Source organism: Hypanus sabinus, chromosome 20 (assembly GCF_030144855.1).
Source record: "Hypanus sabinus isolate sHypSab1 chromosome 20, sHypSab1.hap1, whole genome shotgun sequence".
NCBI classification, from domain to species: Eukaryota; Metazoa; Chordata; class Chondrichthyes; order Myliobatiformes; family Dasyatidae; genus Hypanus; species Hypanus sabinus.
This window is the reverse complement of record NC_082725.1, coordinates 6,821,875-6,842,428: the sequence shown is the minus strand read 5'-3', so window position 1 is coordinate 6,842,428 and position 20,554 is coordinate 6,821,875. Positions and strand designations below refer to the sequence as shown.

The window sequence follows — 20,554 nt, the reverse complement described above, 5'->3', positions numbered from 1 at the left end:
TGGCCTTTCTTGACCCCACAAAAGCCTTTGATTTTGTTAACCAAAATGGAGAATACTTCTTCAATTTAGTTGCCTTCATAAATTTATGAACTATTACATGATTTTATACAAGCTATGACCCTAAATGAAGGGCTCTCTGCTGACCCAATGCCAGTCTAGATAGGGCTGTGTCATTACTCCATCTCACTTCTTGACCTTGCATGCTGTAATAATTACATCTCATCTCCAACAAGATTCCAGCTAGAATGTAATTAGTCTACACAAAGAATGTCATTGTTCATTCCTGATTTAGTCCACTTCAAAACCAACAACACCCCAATCTCATTCTTTTGAATTACACTATGCAGACAATGCCTGTGTATGTGAACACTTGGATAGGTGTTAAATCACTGCTCAGTGCTTCACTAAAATGTACAAAAGGAGTGGTCGCATTCTAAACATTTGGAATACAGCAGTCCTCTATCAATCTGTCCCTGCTACACAACATTGTCCCCGAAGATCAAGATCCATCATGAGAACCTAAAAGATGTGATCCCTTTCCTTATCTTGGAAGTCACTTTCAAATGACAGCAGATACGAGAGGCAAAAATTCATTATCAACTCCACTGCACCAATTCAGTTTTCAATTTACTGAGGGAAAGGGGATTCAAAGAACAAGACCTCAAAGAAGTTTCATGGACTTCTGTGCTACTATGATCCCTGCCCTGCCATATGCTAAGGAATCACGGACAATCTACAACTGAAAATCTCAAAAAACTAAGGGAATACCATGAACATCGCCTTCGCAAAGTCCTACAAATCAACTGGCAGGGAAAAGGAAACTGTTATGCTTTGTATCTCTAAAACATAAAGCTATTTGAAAGGGGAAAAAAACAATTCTAGTCATTCTTAGTTTTTACTGTAAGCAAGCCACACATATATCATGTGGTGGCATGATGATGTGCCATTTATGTACTTTTACAGAAGACCCACAATGCATTATGTAAATAACAAAATGTAAACAATATACTTACAATATCACTCAAATATTACTGGAATATTAAATACACAACACTCCTACCTACTTATCTATAAACGTAACCCAATATAGAATGCATCCTAATTATATAATTATATAAAAAAACTATGAAGACATCCACAGCATAGTAAATTTTAAATTGTCCCATTCAGGCCTAAAGATTTAATTGCTAAGGAGGATTTCTTACTTATGGGATCACATCTTTTTCTTAAGGGAGGTCACTCTGCTTGACAGGTGAGACTTGTGACTGAAAACTTTCTTAGATTCAGATTCTCCGTAGTGGTCATAGGAGTTGACTCTGAACCTGCAGGAAGTGGTTCTGACATCTTTCTTCTCCTTTTGTATGTTTTTCTCCCTGGATCTAGTTTGATCCTTGCACCTCCCCCAGTCCCCATTTCTTTCTCTCTCTTTATCCCACTCTTTTTTTTCTATTTCACACTCATCCTTTCTCTCTCTCTCTCTCTCTCTCTCTCTATATATATATATATATCTTTTTTCTTTTCAACTTCTTGCCTTTCTATTTCTCACCTTTCTTTTTCTTCTTTTTGTTTCTTGTATCTCTGAATTTGCTAATTTCATGAGAAATTAGGTTTTGTCTACCATTTTCCATTTCCATAGAACTTACAGCATTCTCCTCTTTCTCACTTTTTTCTTCTCCCTTGATCTTGGGAAGGTGCATTTAGTTCACTGGAGTATTCTCTTATTAATCCTTCTTTTGCTCCCTTCACGATCTGATCTCTCCTCTTGGTCTCCTCATTCATAAATACTCTGTTTTTGTATCTCCATTGACTCCTTTCATTTTGCCTTCAATTTTCCAGCTGGACTTTGGTCTTTGCATCTGCCTTTACAAGCATCCCTTTGTCTTTCACTTGAAGTTCATGCAATAATCTTAATGTACATAGCATAGATTCTGGTTCTTTATACTCACAAAAACCAAATGCAACTTTCCTGAAGCTCCTTGATCTTTTGTCCAGCTTAAAACCAAGCCATATTTTGCAACTAATTGCCATGAAAAACATATTAGAAGCTTTCTTCAATATGTTGCCTCCAAAAACTGTTGTAACCGGACCACTACTTTCATCACTTTCAGTTCCTCTCAGCAGCATGGTCCTTCCTTGGTCCAATATGTTTTGAACCAGAGACAGAGAGGTTGGCACCAACACTTGTTTGCCCTCAGCTGGACAACGATTCATGATGTATGCCATGGAGACAGTTGTAGCATTATCTAGTACATCTCTGAATTCACTTTCAATTGACCCTATTACAGGGGATGTAGCATGCAAATTGTGGATGGATCTCCAATCAAGTTGCACTTGTCTCAGCCATTCACATCCCCACAATGCTGGTTCTCCTGTTTTACCAAGTACAAGCCCAATGCAGCTTGCTGGTTACTGTATTTCACTGTTACAGATGTCATACCCATAGGAGTTATCTCTTCTCCAGTGTAAATTCTTAGTTGGATATCTGCAGGCTTCAGTTCACTATTTTCGAAAAGCTGTTCAAACTCATTTTCTGGAATGACTGAAACAACCAACCCATGTCCAATTCCAGTTTAATTAATTTGTTGTTTCTTTGTAATTTCTTTGTAAGCTTCTCTATTGTTAGTTTTCCCTTTGTAAATCTCAAGGCTACCCAGTCCCATGTCACTCAAAGTTCAAAGATTCAAAATACATTTATTATCAAAGTATGTATGCAGTATACGGCCCTGAGATTCATCTTCCCACAGACAGCTATGAAACAAAGAAAAACATGGAACGTGTTCAAAGAAAAATATCAAGCCCAAAACGCGCAAAAAAGAACAAATTATCCAAACAGTCAAATAAAAGGGGGGGGGGAGAAAAACACAGAATATAGAACATCAAGCCACCAAGTCAACAGAATGGTCCAGGAATATTCACTTTCAGCTCAATTCAGTTCAATCTAGCTCTGAGTTGTTCATTGACTGCAGGGCACAGAGCCAGTCTGGACTGATCAAAATTGCACACAATAGCAATAAAACAGGAGCAAGCAGACACTAGAAACACGTCATAACATGCACTGCAGAGTTCAGTCCACAAACAGCATCGATTAAACCTCGCTCAAGACCCACGACTCTGGCACCATCCTCTGGGAGAGAGGGACCAATCAAATGCAGCCACCTTCCTCTGGGAGCAGTGAGCGAGAGCAAGAGAGAGACCACCGGTCACTTGCAAGCAGACAATGCCAAACACCCAGTTATCTCCTGCTCACGTCCTTGTTGATTTCAACCTTCCTCAACTGTTTAATCAACAAGATCAGGGGAAATGGAGTCTCATCTTTATCATGTTTTTCATCAACAGCATCCAGAGTAGAGGTCTTTTTGAAAAGGTAACCTGACTGTTTAATCTTATTCTGTTCCCCATGCAGTCCATTTATTTTTGTCTGCCCACCATGCTCCCTGTATGTGTCCTACTTAGTTGCATTTTCTGCAAGTTTTGCCTTTAAGTTAGCATTGGTCATGTGTATGTGAGCCCCTGCCACAATGTTAACATAATTTGTTCAGCTAAGAAGGTTTCTGTTCAGACACTGCATTTGTTCATACTCACTTTTATTCCTGACTGCAACTCAATTGCATCTTTATCTGCAGTTTCTGTTGTTACTGCTATTTTAGCTGCTCGTTTAAATATAATTTGTGCTTTGGTTAGGAGCCATTTTTGAATGCTTTCTTGTAAGATTCCAGAAACTAAATGATCTCTCATTAAGCCCTTTACTGAACAGACAATGCTCAGACAATCCCTTCAACTTAAGACACTTATGCTGAAATGAACTCCCCTTCCTTTTGATTCTGTAGAACAATCTGAAATCAACAATGATTTCAGTTCTAAACGTTCTTGCATTACTTTCACAATATCAGCAAAGCTCATTTCAGTTGGTTTGGTTGGAGCAGTTACATTTCTAAGCAAACTTTAAATCAAATTACTCAGCAAAACTAGTACTTGTTTCTCATTGGCTATTCCATTTGCTTTATATAAACAACAAAGAATGCTTAATCAAACAATATATTTACAATATTCAGATATTACTGAAATATTAAATGCACAACAGAAATAATTTCAGCATCCTTTTCTCATTCAATACTCAAGCAATAACTTAAAATGATGGAAACACTCAACAGGTTAGCTTCAGTCAACTCTGATGGGTGGATCATATTATCTACATGCTTGACTTAAGCGCTCTATTCAGAGATTTGTCAAGGAAAGAGATTATCAGGTGTATAGAGAAATAAAAACACCAGACACATTCTGATGAAGGGTCTCAGCATGACATACCAACTGTTTATTCTTTTCCATCTCTGATTCCTCGCCATTTCGTGTGTGTTGCTCTGGATTTCCAATATATGCAGAATTTCTTGTGTGTACAAGTAGGTTCTTCGTTATTTTGAAAAAATAATGATGGTCCATGACAACTTCAAAATAGAAAAAGAACACTCAGGAGGTCACTACGCACATAGAGCAGTGGAAGGAGTGCAGAACATCCCAAACTGCAAACACCTGCAATATCAATCACTCACTGTGGCACAGTCTGCTGCTCTCACATAGCAGACTTCCGCCAACTCCAAACCTACAGGACTGAGTGGAAGCAAGACATCCTCAATCCCTTGAGAATGTCTAAAGAAGAAATGTAAGGAAGAATGTCTAAAGAAGAACTGCAGCCATAATGTAAGTGAGTGCCAGAGCATGCTCCTATTTCTTCTAGTAAAAGGCAACTAGGCCAAGGAACAAAAGTAAGTGTTACACAATTAACAAAGGAAATTCTAGCTGTACCCATTAGAGTAGAACTAAATGCAAATTACAAAATGAGCTTTCCTGTGAAACCACGTCTCACACAAAATTCTGAATTACAAAGCTTCTGATGAATGATAATGCAAATAACAAACTCATATTTACATAGAGCTTGTCACATTCTTGTGAAGGCAGTTAAATAAATACCTTTTCAAATGTAATCACTGGTATTGCAGAGACAAATGCAGTGGCCATTTGTTGAATTGTAAGATCCAAAAAACAACCCCTGAGGTTGTTTTATTTGTCCATGTTTCTGAACTGAAGAACATGACTGCAGAAACACACACAAAATGCTGGTGGAACGCAGCAGGCCAGGAAGCATCTATATGAGAATGTCGGCGTTTCGGGCCAAGACCCTTCGTCAAGACTAACTGAAAGGAAGGATAGTAAGATGTTCCACCAGCATTTTGTGTGTGTTGCTTGAATTTCCAGCATCTGCAGATTTCCTTGTGTTTGCTTTTTAACATGACTGCAGAACATTGTTGGATCCAAGGAAGGCAAATGCAATTTAATGGAAGCTTAAGATCTAATAACTACATTTATTCTTGAGCAACATAAAGAAGATAAAAAATGCCAGAGACACAAGACACTACAGATGCTGGAATTAATTAATTAATTAATTGATTAATTGAGATTCAGCGTAGAATAGGTCCTTCTGGCCCTTTGAGCTGTGCTGCCCAGCAACCCCTAATTAAACCTAAGCCTAATCATGGGACAATTTACAATCAAACAGTATGACTTTGGACTATGGAAGGAAACTGGAACACCCGCAGGAAACCCATGCAGTCATGGGGAGAATGTACAAACTCTTACAGGCAGCAGCAGGGTTCACCCTTTTGCTGGTATTGTAAAGCATTGTGCTAACCACTATACTACCATGCCACCCCACAAACCTGGAGCAAGTTAGCAGATAACTCAAGCAACTCTGCAAGACAAAAGGAATTAACAGTGGTTTGGATAATGGGTAGCACAGTCAAAATGTTGGGTTAAGATCCCATTCAAAGTTGCACTTCAACAAAGAAAATCTAATAAACTACACACTTCAGAGGTCCTTCTACCACTTACTTCTGTTCTTTCTTGTAAATACTTTAATTTTTATGCAATTTGCGGTTTTTTTCTTGTGTATCCTAAGGAGGAAGAAATCAGCGATCCAAGAGCCCAGCCCTCAAGGGTCAGTAACTTTAAATTCCCTGGTGTTATCACATCATTGTCCTGGGAACAGCATGCAAGTGGCAGCACCTCTACTTTCTTAGAGGTTTGCATAGATTTGGCATGTCATCTTTGAAAGTGGAGAGTTACCAGTTGCATCACGGCCTGGTATGGAGATACCAAAGCCCAAGAACAGCAAACCCTACAAAAAGTGATGTCTCCAGCCCAATCCATTAGAGATAAAGCCCTCCCTGCCATTGAGGACATCTACAAGGACAGCTGACATAAGCAACATCCATCATCAAGAGCCCCCTCCATCCAGGCCATACTCTCTTCTCTCTGCTGTAATCAGGAAGGAGGTACAGGAGTCTTATTTCCCACTATGAACAGGTTCCGGAGCAGTTATCAGGCTACAACCATCAGGCTCCTGAACCAGCGTGGATAACTTCACTCGCCTCAACAATGAACTCTCCACAACCTATGGATTCTTTCAAGGACTCTACGACTCATGCTCACAATATTATTTATATATATTTTTTTTTGTTTGTTTATTTTTGTTATTTGCACAGTTTATCTTTTGCACACTGTTTACTTCCGTTTGTGAAGTTTTTCATTGATTCTATGGTATTCCTTTGTTCTACTGTGAATGCCTGCAAGAAACATGTGGTATCATATACCTACATCAATAATAAATCTACTATGAACTTTATATGATGCTATGTGCCTGAGAAGCTGCTTCAGGCAAGTTTTTCATTGCATTTATGCTTACAGTACATGTGATTCTAAAACTGACTTTGACTCAAAGCATGTTGAGGGTGTTGGAACCCTTATAGAAGTGTTTAAAATGAGAGGCAGAGATAAGGAGGGTAGTACAGTCTCTTTCCTGGGGTAGGAGAGACTAAAACTAGGGCCACAGATTTTGGATGAGAGGGGAAATATTTAAAAGGAACCTGAGAGACAACTTTCCACACAGAGGATGGTGAGTATATGGAATAAGCTACAAGAGGAGGTAGTTGATGCTGGTACAATAGTATCATTTAAGATGCACTTGGATAGGTACATGGAGGGGTGGGACTTGGAGAGTTTGGGCTGAACACAGGAAATTGGGACTAACTATGTGGGCATCATGGTCAGCACAGACTCAGTGGGCTGAAGGGCCCAACACATGCTGCATTGTTCTATGACTCTATATGTCAGTGATGACGAACTTCATTCTGATTCTTCGTATCAAGTCACTCAGCTAACATTAAACAAGTCAGTCCTTGCTACTCAAAATTTAAGTCCTCAAATACAGTAATGCTACTTAACACTTAAATCCTTAAATATAATAATCAACAAAGGTTAAATACTGTATCATACAAGAACATCTTAATCTCACTACATTATCTAATGATCCTGAAGTAGTGATCAATGGTCAATCGAATATTGCAACCATCAATGTCAGAGCATCCAGCATATCAAATAAAGGGAGTGTCTCACAAATGTGCTAGATGCTACCAAACATAGTAAAAACTTGGAACACAACAATAAGTCATTTAACCACATTTGTAAGCCTGCACACAAGAAAATATATTGTTAAATATAGACAGCTTCCTGTGGCTTTTCTTGACATTTAATTATCTGGCTTTGCATCAAACTGTCACTTTCCCAGCACACCAGATTTCAGAAGGAAGAATATTCTTTCTCTTGCATTAAGTTAATCAAACACTAGCTTTCTATGAATCTTCACGGCAACACTCTTCCTTGGAAAAGAAAGTGCAAAGGAAGAAATGCAAAATGTTCATAATTTATTCAACCATTTCTCAGCATTTACTAGAAACTCTAATTTCTAACAGAGGAAACTTGTTTTTAAAAACAATAGTAAACCTGCTCTTAAAAGCAAAGGGAAGTTAAAGAATGTTTCTCATATGAACTAAAACACATTTAAATCCCTCAGATTTATTATCTTCTTTTTAAATGTCTCAAAAGAAAATATTTAAGACTGGGGGAGTTATAGGAGCTTGAATTTGCACATTCAATATTTCAGGAACAGCTGCCATCAGATTTTCTGAATGGTCCATGAATACTACCTCACTATTCCTCTTTTTGCACTATTTATTTTTATTGTAACTTATAGTAATTTTTATGTCTTGCACCGTACTGCTGCTACAAAACAACAGATTTCATGACATGTCAGTAATAACAAACATGACTCTGGTTCTAAAGTGCAATAAGATTTCTGTATTTTATTTACTAACAGCAAATAATAAAAAGTTGAATGGATCTCAATAACACCTAGGAAGTTTCAATTCTTAATTGAAATGTAATAATTAAGCTCCTTGTCTCCTTCAATACACGTGTGGTCCTACAGAGTAACCAAATACAGGTTTACTCCGCTATTCAAAGGTAGACCGTTCCTATGAAATGGTTCGTAAGCCAGAATGTCGTAAAGTGAAGAAGCAATTACCATTTATTTATATGGGAAAAATTTGTGAGCGTTCGCAGACCCAAAAAATAACCTACCAAGTCATGCCAAATAACACACAAAACCTAATAGTAATATATAGTAAAAGCAGGAATGATCTGATAAATACACAGCCTATATAAAGTAGGAATACTTTTCTGCGATTATCGCAGCACTGTCCACCGCAGCGAAAATCTCACGCAAGCGCTCTCGGCAGCACTCGCGGCAAAAACACTCGGCGCAAGCGCTCTCGGGAGAAACAGTGTAGTTTCGCTTACTGGAATCCGGAAGACAACAAGCACACTGATGATGGTATGTTAGGCAGAGTTGTCGGTGGTTGGGGTGGTGGGACACTGGGGTGTCATCTTTCATCGGCTGTTTCCATCAGGGCAGGCAGGTCACCTTCTTCTAAGTCTACCTGCCTCGATGTCGAAGGTCGAGGTTCATCATCTGCTGTGGCTGATGTGGAAGGCTTGAAAATTGGCCTCACTCATTTTTCTATCATACAGTTCTTTGTAAGCACTCAAACCATCCTGCAAATATGCCCTAAACCGACGTATCCTTTCAAAATTAAAGTTATACTTTTCTGAAATCATTGCAGTGTTGTCAATCGCAGAGAAAATCTCATGCAATTGCTTCACATTTAGTTCCTGGACTACTTCACTTTCAGGCTGTTTGCTATTGTGTTCAGTTTCAATTGTTATCCTTTCCTCTTCCTCAGCTCTTCATCTGTCAGTTCTTGGTCATGGGATGCCAAAACCGCTTCAACATCATCTTCGTCAACTTCCACAAACCCAGCCTCCTTAGCCAAATTCACTATATCCTGACTTCTTCCAACACAATCAAAACGATTAATTATGTCTAGTTTTACGCTATGTGTAATACCCTTACGTGCTTACCAATACCTTAGAATTTTCCAATACCTTAGAATTTATCTTGTTAACAGATGCACAGAATAAATCGACATTAAGCACAGATGCTCACAGGCACATGTTTAAGCAATGCCGGCTAGAATGCAGTTTCGGGGGAGGAGCTTGGCTGCTCGGGATGCACGCTGCCTTTTTTTCGTAACAGTGAAAACACCATCTGTTAGTGAAAATAGGTAACCAATGTAGGTCTTTTGTAACAGCGAGGTGTCGTAAAGCGAACATTCGAAAGACGGGGGGGGGGAGGGCGGAGACCCCTGTTTACCCATTGACAATTGGTGTCATAGCTTTCAACATTCTTCACCAATGGACTCATGAAATCCAGAGATCAAACTGGACCTTGCTGAAGCTCTCAACATTAGCACTTGGATTCAGTGCTTGGTTAAACCTGACAAGCATGTTGATACTAAAAAGTTCTTTATACTTTGTTTTTAAACATTTCAAATGTTCCTAAATGGTGCAAACTATCAATAGAATATGGATAATTTGTAAGCCTAAGGATAGAAATGGAAATGACAGGACATGTTGCCTTTTCCAAACTCCATTAAAATATATTTTATCTGCCTATTATTGAATGAGGATAGAAAATGAAATATAATGAGGGCTTAAAGCCAAGAACAAAATTTGAACAATCAAAAGGTCTGAATTTGAACTCTAGGTTGAAAGGTGCTTTGTAACAACTTCAGTAATTATATATGGATTATTACTACTTGCTATTACAAAACCTGAAAACCCTTACAGAATTAGTATCAGATTTAGTATCACAGGAATATGTCATGAAATTTATTAACTTTATGGCAGGAGTACATGATAAATAAAAATAGAGAAAGAAACTGAGCTACATTAGTGTTCATGGTTCAATGTCCATTTAGAAATTGGATGGCAGAGAGGAAGAAGCTGTCCCTGAATTGCTAACTGTGTGCCTTCAGGCTTCTATACCTCTTTCCCGAAGGTAACAGTGTGAAGAGGGCATGTCCTGGGTGATGGGAATCCTTAATAATGAACACTGCCTTCCTAAAGCACCACTGCTTGAAGAGGCTAATACCCATAATGGAGCTGACTAACTTTACACATTTCTGCAACTTATATTGATCTTATGCTGTAGCAGACCCCCCCCCCCCCCCACCACCACCAATATCAGACAGTGATGCAGCCAGTCAAAATGCTCTTCATGGTACATTTGTAGACATTTTCAAGTGCTTTAGTTGACAAACCAAATCTTCTCAAACTCCTAATGAAATATAGCCACTGTATTGCCTTGTTTAGGTGGCATCAATATGTTGCATCATCCAAGTTAGATCCTTAGAGATATTGACACTCAGGAACTTGAAATTGTTCACTCTCTCCGCTTCTAATCCCCTTAGGTTTGTGTTCTCTCGTCTTACCCTTTCTGAAGTCCACAATCAGTTCTTTGGTCTTGCTGATGCTGAGTGCAAGGTTGTTCTTCCAACAGCATTCAACTGATATATCTTGCACCTGTACACCCTTTTGTCACCACCTGAAATCCTACTAACAACAGGTGTATCAGCAAATTTATAGATGGTATTTGAGCTATGCATAGCCATGCAGTCATACATGTAAAGACAGAGTAGTAGGCTAAGCGCACATCCCCGTGGAGCACCAGTGTTGATTGTCAGTGAGGTGAAGATGTTATTTCCAATCTGCACAGATTATGGTCTTCCAGTTAAGTAGTAGTGGATCCAGTTGCAGAGGGTGGTACAGAGGACTAGATTCTGTAGCTTTTCGATCAGGACTGTAGGAACGATGGTGTTAACTGCTGAGCTATAGGTATTTGTATTGTTCGGGTGATCCAAGACTGCATGGAGACCCATTCAGATCATGTCTGCTGTAGACCTATTGTGGCGATAGGCAAATTGAGGTGGGTCCATGTCCTTCCTGAGACAGGTGTTGATTCTAACTACGTCCAAAGCATTTCATCACCATAGATGAGAGTGCTACCGGACAAGTCATTGAGGCTGCTCCTCAGGTATAATTGCTGCCCTTCTGAAGCTGATAGGAACTTCTGACTATAGTAGTCAGAGACTGAAGATATCTTTGAATACTCGCTCCAGTTGGTTGGCACAGGGTTTCAGAGCTTTACCAGGTACTCCATCAGACCCTGCTACCAAAGAGGCTTCACCCTCTTGTAAGACAGCCTGACTTCGGTTTCCAAGACAGAGAGCACAGGGTCATTGGATGCTGCAGGGATCCTCATAGCTGTGGTTTTACACTCCCATTCAAAGTGAGCGTAAAAGGTGTTGAGCTTGTCTGGTAGTGAAGCATCACCGTCATTCATGATGTTGGGTTTTACTTTGTAGGAAGTAATGGCCTGCAAATCTTGTCAGGGTTGACGTGCATCCAGTGCACCTCTATTTTCCCGGAATTGTTTCTGGGTTCTTGAAATAGCCCTCCACAAGTCAGACCTAGTTTTCTTATACAGGCTTGGATCGCCAGACTTAAATGCCACAGCCCTCAGCCGACCATGAACCTCCTGGTTCGCCCACGGCTTTTGTTTTGGGGATGTACTGTAAATTTTTGTAGGCACACGCTCATCCACACATTTTCATGAAGTCAGTGACAACAATGGTATACTCATCCAGATGCAAAGATGACTCCCTGAACACAGTCCAGCCCACCAATTCAAAGCAACATACTAAATTAACTTTTCCATGCTTTATGAACAAAGAATGGTCACATTTATAATACCTTGAGCTACCCCTGTTTAGAGTTTGCTTGATTCAAAATCAAAACTTCAAACCCAGCACAAAGTTCATGGTTTACTAAATCAAGATCTAAAGATTAGCTTTATTTGTCACATATACATAATGACATATACGTATCAACACTGGTGCACCTCAGTGGTTTGTGCCTAGCCCACTGCTCTACTCTCTATATACACAAGACTGTGTGGCTAGGCATAGCTCAAATACCGTCTATAAATTTGCTGATGATACAACCATTGTTGGTAGAATCTCAGATGGTGACGAGAGGGCATACAAGAGCAAGATATGCCAACTAGTGGAGTGGTGCCACAGCAATAACCTGGTACTCAATGTCAGTAAGACGAAAGAGCCGATTGTGGACTTCAGGGAGGGTGAGACGAAGGAACACATACCAACTTTCATAGAGGGATCAGAAGTGAAGAGAGTGAGCAGTTTCAAGTTCCTGGTGTCAAGATCTCTGAGGACCTAACCTGGTCCTAACATATCGATGCAGTTATAAAGTAGGCAAGACAGCGGTTATACTTTATTAGGAGTTTGAAGAGATTTGGCATGTCAATAAATACACTCAAACACTTCTATAGTTGTACCGCGGAGAGCATTCTGACAAGCTGCATCACTGTCTGGTATGGAGAGGCTACTGCACAAGACCAAAAGAAGCTGCATAAGGTTGTAAATCTAGTCAGCTCCATCTTGGGTACTAGCCTATAAAGTATCCAGGACATCTTCAAGGAACGGAGTCTCAGAAAGGCAGTGTCCATTATTAAGGATCTCCAACACCCAGGTCATGCCCTTTTCACACTGCTACCATCAGGTAGGAGGTACAGAAGCCTGAAGGCGCACACTCAGTGATTCAGGAACAGCTTCTTCCCCTCTGCCATCCGATTCCTAAATGGACATTGAATCTTTGGACACTACCTCACTTTTAAAAAAAAATATACAGTACTTCTGTTTTTGCACGTTTTTTAAAAATCTTTTCAATATACATATACTGTAATCGATTTACTTGTTTATTTATTATTATTATTTTTATTTTATTTATTATTATCTTTTCTCTGCTAGATTACGTATTACATTGAACTGCTGCTGCTACGTTAACAAATTTTACATCACATGCCAGTGATAATAAACCTGATTCTGATTTTGATATTAGGTGAAGAATACAGGTTATGGCTGTGTGAGAGAATGAACACAATCTAGCATTGTGGTAGCACTGAAGGTATCTGGTATCAAACATTAAGGAAGAAGGTGAAGATCTGATTCATCAACCCATCTGTGAACTACAATGCCTATGTTAGCATCTGAAAGGATCTTGATCATTTGCCTGGATGGGTACAATCGCAAAAAGTACTAAGACCATACTCACTTCGATAACATTGCTAAGTCTCAAAAAAAGCATTACGGACGGCCTTGTCACAAGAGTCTTTGAGTGTCATCTGTGGAGGCACCTTAGAACACTTGAATTACTCTGTAAGGCCAGTGAAAGGTAGTTTGAGGATTCCTTTACCATAGACTGATGTTACTGATACACCTCAGGACACTGAGCCACTTCTTTACGAACAAGGTGATGGTTTGCTCGAACTTCTTCACAGTTGCTAGTGAAACCTCTTAGACAGTGAGTGTCCAGATCACCTGGGGTAGGAGTCCAAACTGTAAGCAGCAGAGCTTCAGTTTTCCAGGTAGCATGGTCTTGTTGATGTTATCCAGGCCATTGGTGAAGAGCTCCTTTAGTTTCTGCACTTGCTCTTTGTCCGTGAGGCTGGTGTTGTACCATCTACCTAGGCTTTTCAGACACTATCGGAATTGAGTCATCACTAATTGTTATGAACCCTGTAACTGGGTCACTTACCAGCAAAGATAGAGAGGTCCGTTGAAATCTGATGGTACTATTTTTAACAGTATTTATTAGTAAAAATACACAAAAATAATGTCAATGCAAATATACAGATAATATATGTCGTCAATACTAAATCTAAAAGTGCGGGTATAATAATAATCAATAAGAAATAAGCTCTATCGTTGTCTAGGGGATAATGTATTGTCCAATGAATATATAAAAGTCACTCAGTTCATGCAGGCTGCAGCCTTTGGGGACTGCTGGGTTTTCAATGGTTGGAGAGAGAGAGTGAGTTTTGGGAGAAAAACTTGCCGATTCCTTTTATGATTTCGATCCGTCGGAGTCTCGTTGGTGTGGCCATTCACTTGTGGCCTCTTCTTTAGCTAAGCCGTTCTTCCATGATGAGCCCACCCCCTGGCAAGGGAGGACGCACACAAGCCCTCACCGGCGTTCGCTATAAAATGCTGTCACTGGATTTCCAGCATTTCTCCTGGTGCGTCTAAAGGGGTTGTTCCCCAGACCCTCTTTTATCCTTACTCACGGGGTTTCAGATGTCAATCAGGTTGGGATGATGCAATTCCTCAACCAGCCCACTCTGGTTGTCCCCTGAGGAGTTTCAATGAGTAGTACAGTACTCAATACACAATTCCGACTCCAAAAGACAATGGCCGTTATCAGTGGCTTTGTTTCGCTGAGGCCAGGACACATTCCAAACCTTGTGGATTATCTCTCATTTCCTGGCTCCCAGACCTGAATTAATAACGATCTTGCGATTCTCAAAAAGGAGGGGGCGACTTTGTACCCTTCGGCCCCTCAGAGTTGTGGCACATTTGTAACATAATAAAGAACTTCCAATCTCTGCCTTGTTGAGGTAAAATCTGCTGTTGTGAAGCAAAATTGTAGGTCATGAAAGTACAACTTTACCAGTGTTGTGATGGGCTCTGCTATCTGGATGAAGTCAAATGCTTCCCAGAGGAGTGCATGGAGAATTGAGCTGAATGCATTGGCGACATCCAGGAAGATCACATAGAAATTTCTTTTGTCCTTTCTAGCTGCTTGGATCTGGTGCCATTTCATACTTGTATGTTCCAAACACCTGAATAACCCTGGAATTCCTGCTTTCTGTACAGATGCATCAATGTACTTGTTTCTCTCCAGGTAGCTGGCCAGCCTCTGTGCTATTACAGTGAAGAAGACTTTCCCTTTGACGTTTAGAAGGCAGATTGATTAAGACAGACTGATGTTTTCTGCATCCTTATCTTTTGGAATCAGGACACCGCCAGTCCTTCACCACGCTTTGGGTATTATTCACCTCTGCCACACCACCCTCATGAGCCCCCAGAGAAACCTCAAGACGTCCCTTGAGTTCTTATAAAGCCTAGATGGTACTCCATAATGCCTGGAGCAGATGCCATTCTTGCCCGTCAGACTGCCTTCTCCACTTCTCTTCATTTTGATGGGTTAGAATCCAGGTGGTAGGTGGGGGGCTAAATTGGCGGGATGTCAGATCGAATTATCATATGTTCTTGCCTTTTCAAGTCAGTTTGAATCTTTTCCAGGTGCTCTTCCAGTTCCTGTTTTGACATTTTCAGTTTCACTTTTTTCCCCAGTGTGGAAAGATCTTTAATGAATTTTAAAGAGTCTATAGAACTGTTTTTTTTTCCTTTCTTTCTGCACAGCTTCCTTAGGTTCTCAGCTCTTCGTAACTGTGTCAGCTGGCTCTTAATGTCTGCTTGAATTTGGTTGAGGTGTTCCCCCTTACTATCTGGTGCTTTCTTCCACTGTTTCCTCAGCTGTCTTCTTTCTCAAACCAATCGCACTATCTGCTGCTGCCTCCTGGACTTTATTGGTGGTGATGATGTCTTTTCACTCTTCCTTGCGCTAACTCCAAAATACTCTTCCCCATGGCAATAGATGATGTGTCCCATTGTATCCAATTTCTTTTCCATTTAATTGCTCCAAAACTTGTTGATGGTTTCCCAAAGTTTCTTTTCAGCAGCTTTGGGCTACTTCTCAAGTGGTCTGTGCCCTTTGATCTTTCTCTCCTTAGAGGTGTTGGTGGTTGGGTGGGACCCTAAGCTAGGATTTCTATGCTAACCTCCTCAATGACAGGAGTGCTAATGCTCTGTGAACTTTGGTTTGTGTCCGGCCACTGTGCTTCACTTGAATTAGTTGATTGACTTTGCAAGAGGTACAGGTCAATGCAAGGCTGCTCACTCAAGCACCCTTTCCTTTCCTCCCTTGATGGATCTTCAATCCCTTTTCTGATGTTACTTTCTCCCACCCACACATGAACACCTGACGCTGTGTCCCACTACTGCTGTTGGTGTTTTGGTGATCCCTTGTGCAATACTCTTTTTATTCACAGTAGATTCCGTTCCGAAGTCTGTAGCCATGTTATCAGTCATTGAGATATCTTGCAGGCTCTAGGGGCATCTTCCTTTTTCATAGCTGTTAATGGCTGTCTCCAACATGCTGAAACAGTGTTGAGGACTGCCACCATGGGTCGCTAGCCCATGTCAGCCCCATTGGGGTCGATTCCCTCCTGTCAGCTGTCTTCCCACGCTGTCACAAGGTCTTGCCCTTGTCGTCAGCTGCCCTTTCACAGCAGTCACTGGACAGGTCCAGTTAATCAAAATCAAAAAACACAGGCTAAGATGTTTATAACTCTCGTGCCAAAGGGTTATGAACATTTGCTTGAGATTGCCTTAATGTTGGGAGTGGCACAGGGTTGACAAACAGGGGTTTTTAAGTAGGCACCCTCCTTCCTTTAATATTTTATGAAATACAGAGAACAAGACAGTATGAGTATTCCAACTTGAACATCTGTCACTATTCTTTCACCAATACAAAGTCAATAGTCTAGAATTCCTATCCTGAGTCAAGCTGCAAGCACTAACACATTAAAAACTAATTCCAAGGAACCTCCCCAGCATCATTTACATTTTCAGAACAGAATGGAAAAACTGCTGTTCATTTTTCTTTTTATTGATCTGAGTTTTCTCACTGCTTAGTTCATACAAGTATCTTTTCCCAACATCTTTATTCTCAATTTCTCTGCAGTTTTCCCCCTATACTGTGTCTGCATCACCTGTATGCCATTTTTAATTCAAAATATCTTCTTGTAATACATGGTGATTGGCCTCATGTGCACTTGCCACATTCTCACAATTGATCTGACACAGTAGTTTGGTCATTATTCAATCCTGTTATTGATCAATCTGTTGAATCTCTTTTATCTTTGTTCCTCTGCAATGTGACAATCATTAAATGTAGTTTGCAGAAGCACATGAAATTTTCACCTGTGTTAATCTATACAACAGAGATATAAAATGAAATAATTAAAAAACTTTGATTCCTGGAATCTAACACAATAATGTCATTCTTAATGGTTATAAGCATGTGTGTAAAAACAGATATTTGAAACAGCCCCAAGTAAAACAAATTGCAGTTCAGTGTCCAGTATACAACCACCAATGACAAAAAATATATTTAATTATACAACATGCTTTTGCACACTGGTTGAACATCCAGTTGATGCAGTATTTCATTGATTCTATTATAGTTATTATTCTATTATCGAATTATTGAGTATGCCCACAAGAAAATGAATCTCAGGGTTGTACTTGGTAACATATATGTACAGTCAGCCCTCCTTATCCACGAGGGATTGGTTGTGGGACCCCTCGCGGATACCAAAATTCGCGGATGCTCAAGTCCCTCATTCAACCTGTCTCAGTGCGGTAGACATTAGGACCCAGCGGCAGAGATCTGAATCCGCAGTGTTTCTGTTCACGAAAATTATGGTTTTATATTGCTATATTTCTTCACTATTCTTGGTTGGTGTGGCTGTAACGAAACCCAATTTCCCTCAGGATCAATAAAGTATGTCTGTCTGTAGCTACTTCTGACTCCATGAGTCACAGCCATCCTGAGGCCCTCTCTGCCACATTGGTGGTACTGTGGATGGCTCTCCTCTTCCTCTCTCCCCAAATTGCTGAAAGCTCTGGCTAAGGAACGGGCTGCGAATCCCCTACATCCAACCTCATTTTGGAGGTACCTCGCTCTCCATCCAGCCTGCTGATAGTTGCTGACCAGTCCTGCGCACAGAAATAGGCCCTTTGGCCCATCAAGTATGTGCCAAACTATTAATCTGCCTAGTCCCATTGACATGCGCCCACCATAGCCTTCCATACTGCTTCCATGTACCTATCCAAATTTCTCTGGCATCTTATTCTATATTCTCACCACTCTCTGAGTGAAGAAGTAGGCCAAAAGACAAAGAAGCAGAATTAGGCCACCTGGCCCATCAAGTCTGCTCCACCATTCAATCATGGCTGATCCTTTTTTCGTTATCTGCTCAACCCCAGTTACCAGCCTTCTCCCTGTAACCTTTGATACCGTGTCCAATCAAGAATCTATCCATCTTTGCCTTAAATAGACCCAATAACCTATCTGCCACAGCTACATGTGGCCACAAATTCACCCCCCTTTGGCTATAGAAATTTCTGTGCATCTGTTTTGAAAGAACGCCCCTCTATCCTGAGGCTGTGCCCTCTTGTCCGAGATGCTCACACCATGGGAAACATCCTTTCCACATCTACTCTGTCTAGGCTTTTCAACAATCAAAAGGTTTCAATGAGATTCTCCCTCCGCCCCCCTGAAATCCAGTGAGTACAGACCCAGAGACATCAAACGTATGATAACTTTCATTCCTGGAATCATTCGTGTGAACTTCCTCAGGACCTTCTCCAATGCCAGCATATCTTTTCTATGAGGGGCCTAAAACTATTCACAATACTCAAGGTGGGGCCTCACCAGTGCTTTATAAAGCCTCAGCATTCTTGTTCTTGTACTCTAGACCTCTTGAAATGAATGCTAACATGACATTTGCCTTCCTCACCACTGACTCATCCTGCAAGTTAACCATCAGGGTGTTCTGCACAAGGACTCCCAAATCCCTCTACGTCTCAAACTCCAGGATTTTCTCTCCGTTTTGAAAATAGTCCATACATTTACTTCTTCTACCAAAGTGCATGACTATGCATTTTCCAACATCATATTTCAAGTACCCCTCATTGTTCCTTTTAAACACTTCACCTTTCACCTTTAACCCATGACCTCTACTTGATTTACCTTACCTGATTTACACTCCCCATAATTTTGTATCCCTCCATCAAATCTCACCTCATTCTCCTGCACTCTAGGAAATAAAGTCCCAACCTATTCACTCTTTCCCTATATCCCTGGTCCTCAAGCTTTGCCAACAACTTTGTAAAATTTCTCTGTACTCCTTCAATCTTATTTATATTTCTCCTGTAGGGAAGTGACAAGAACTGCATATAATACTCCAAATCCAACATCTTGTACAATTCTGATCTAACATCATGCAAAGGATCAAAAAGTTCAGAATTCTTTGGCACAGTGAATGGTTTTCCTTCTGCACAGTAGTGGTAGAGTGAAAGAAGTGTTTTGGATATCTTAAGATACAACTTACAAATTATGTAAGACCAGGGGCCTTAGGATTTCTCCAGGTAAACTAAGACCATAGGATATAAGAGCATCATTAGGCTATTTGGCCCACTGATTCTCCTTTGTCTATCCTGCTTGTAACTTCCTCAAACAATTCCAACAAATTTGTCAGGCAAAATTTGCCCTTAAAGAAACCATGCTGACTATGGCCTATTTTCTCATGTGCCCACCCCACAAGTACCCCAAAACCACATCCTTAACAAAAAAAAAGAGGAAAATCTACAGATACTGGAAATCCAAGCAACACACACAATATACTGGGTGAACTCAGCAGGCCAGGTAGAATCTGTGGAAAACTGTCCAGGTTTCAGGCAGAGACCCTTCATCATAACACATCCTTAACAATCGACTTCAACATCTTCCCGACCACTAATGTCAGCCTAACTGGCTTATAATTGTTTTTTTCTCTCTCCCTTCCTGAAGAAAGAAGTGACACCAGCTCTGATCAAAATTAAATTCTTGATCCGTGTTGGTGTCCTACTACCATTCACAACAAAGTTGGGTGCAGACCCCCAGCAGTAAACTTTGTGAGACTGCTTTGAAGGTCCAACCTTCAGTTGCAGTGGAGTGGAGCAGCAAGATAAACGGCCACATGGGCGACGTGAGACCACCGGCAGCCCACGTCACCGCCTCCCCTAAGCCGGTGAAAGCAGTGATAACAGGAAGTAGGAGACCTGATCCACCCACGGCTGCAGTGCCAGGCCCTTCAAATTACCTTTTCCGCCGACCTCCATTGCAGCTCCGCAGACGCGTCGGCTGCCGGCGACCTTTCACCCTGGTAACGAGCCGCCACTTCCGGGGCGGGTGTGGGGATCCCGCCCAGGCAGACGCTGCTTCCCCTCTCCGGCCGGAGCAACTCCTCTACTAATCCTGTTTATCAGTACTCGTCCTTTCTTATGTGTCAAAGTCACAGTAAATTTAATGTCAAATCATAACCAGATTTATTATCACCGCATGGGCAGTGTACTTTGTTAACTTAGCAGCAGCAGTTCAATGCAATACGTGATAATATAGAAAGAAGAAATAAACCAATTACAGTAAGTATATACGTATATTGAATAGATTAAAATACTGCAAAAAAAAACCCAGAAAATATACATTAAAAAAAGTGAGGTAGTGGCCAAGGGAG

General features: G+C 40.7%; 1 protein-coding gene across 1 annotated transcript in view; it reads right to left on the bottom strand.

The window, feature by feature from the left end:
• Positions 1-20,297, bottom strand: part of cmc1 (C-x(9)-C motif containing 1) — a 73,234-nt gene extending 52,937 nt beyond the window's left edge. The window contains exon 1 of the mRNA XM_059945019.1: positions 20,141-20,297. Within this exon, the coding sequence (XP_059801002.1) occupies positions 20,141-20,159 (19 nt within the window). The 5' untranslated portion in view covers positions 20,160-20,297. The remainder of the gene's footprint in view (positions 1-20,140) is intronic.
• Positions 20,298-20,554: the final 257 nt, after the last annotated feature.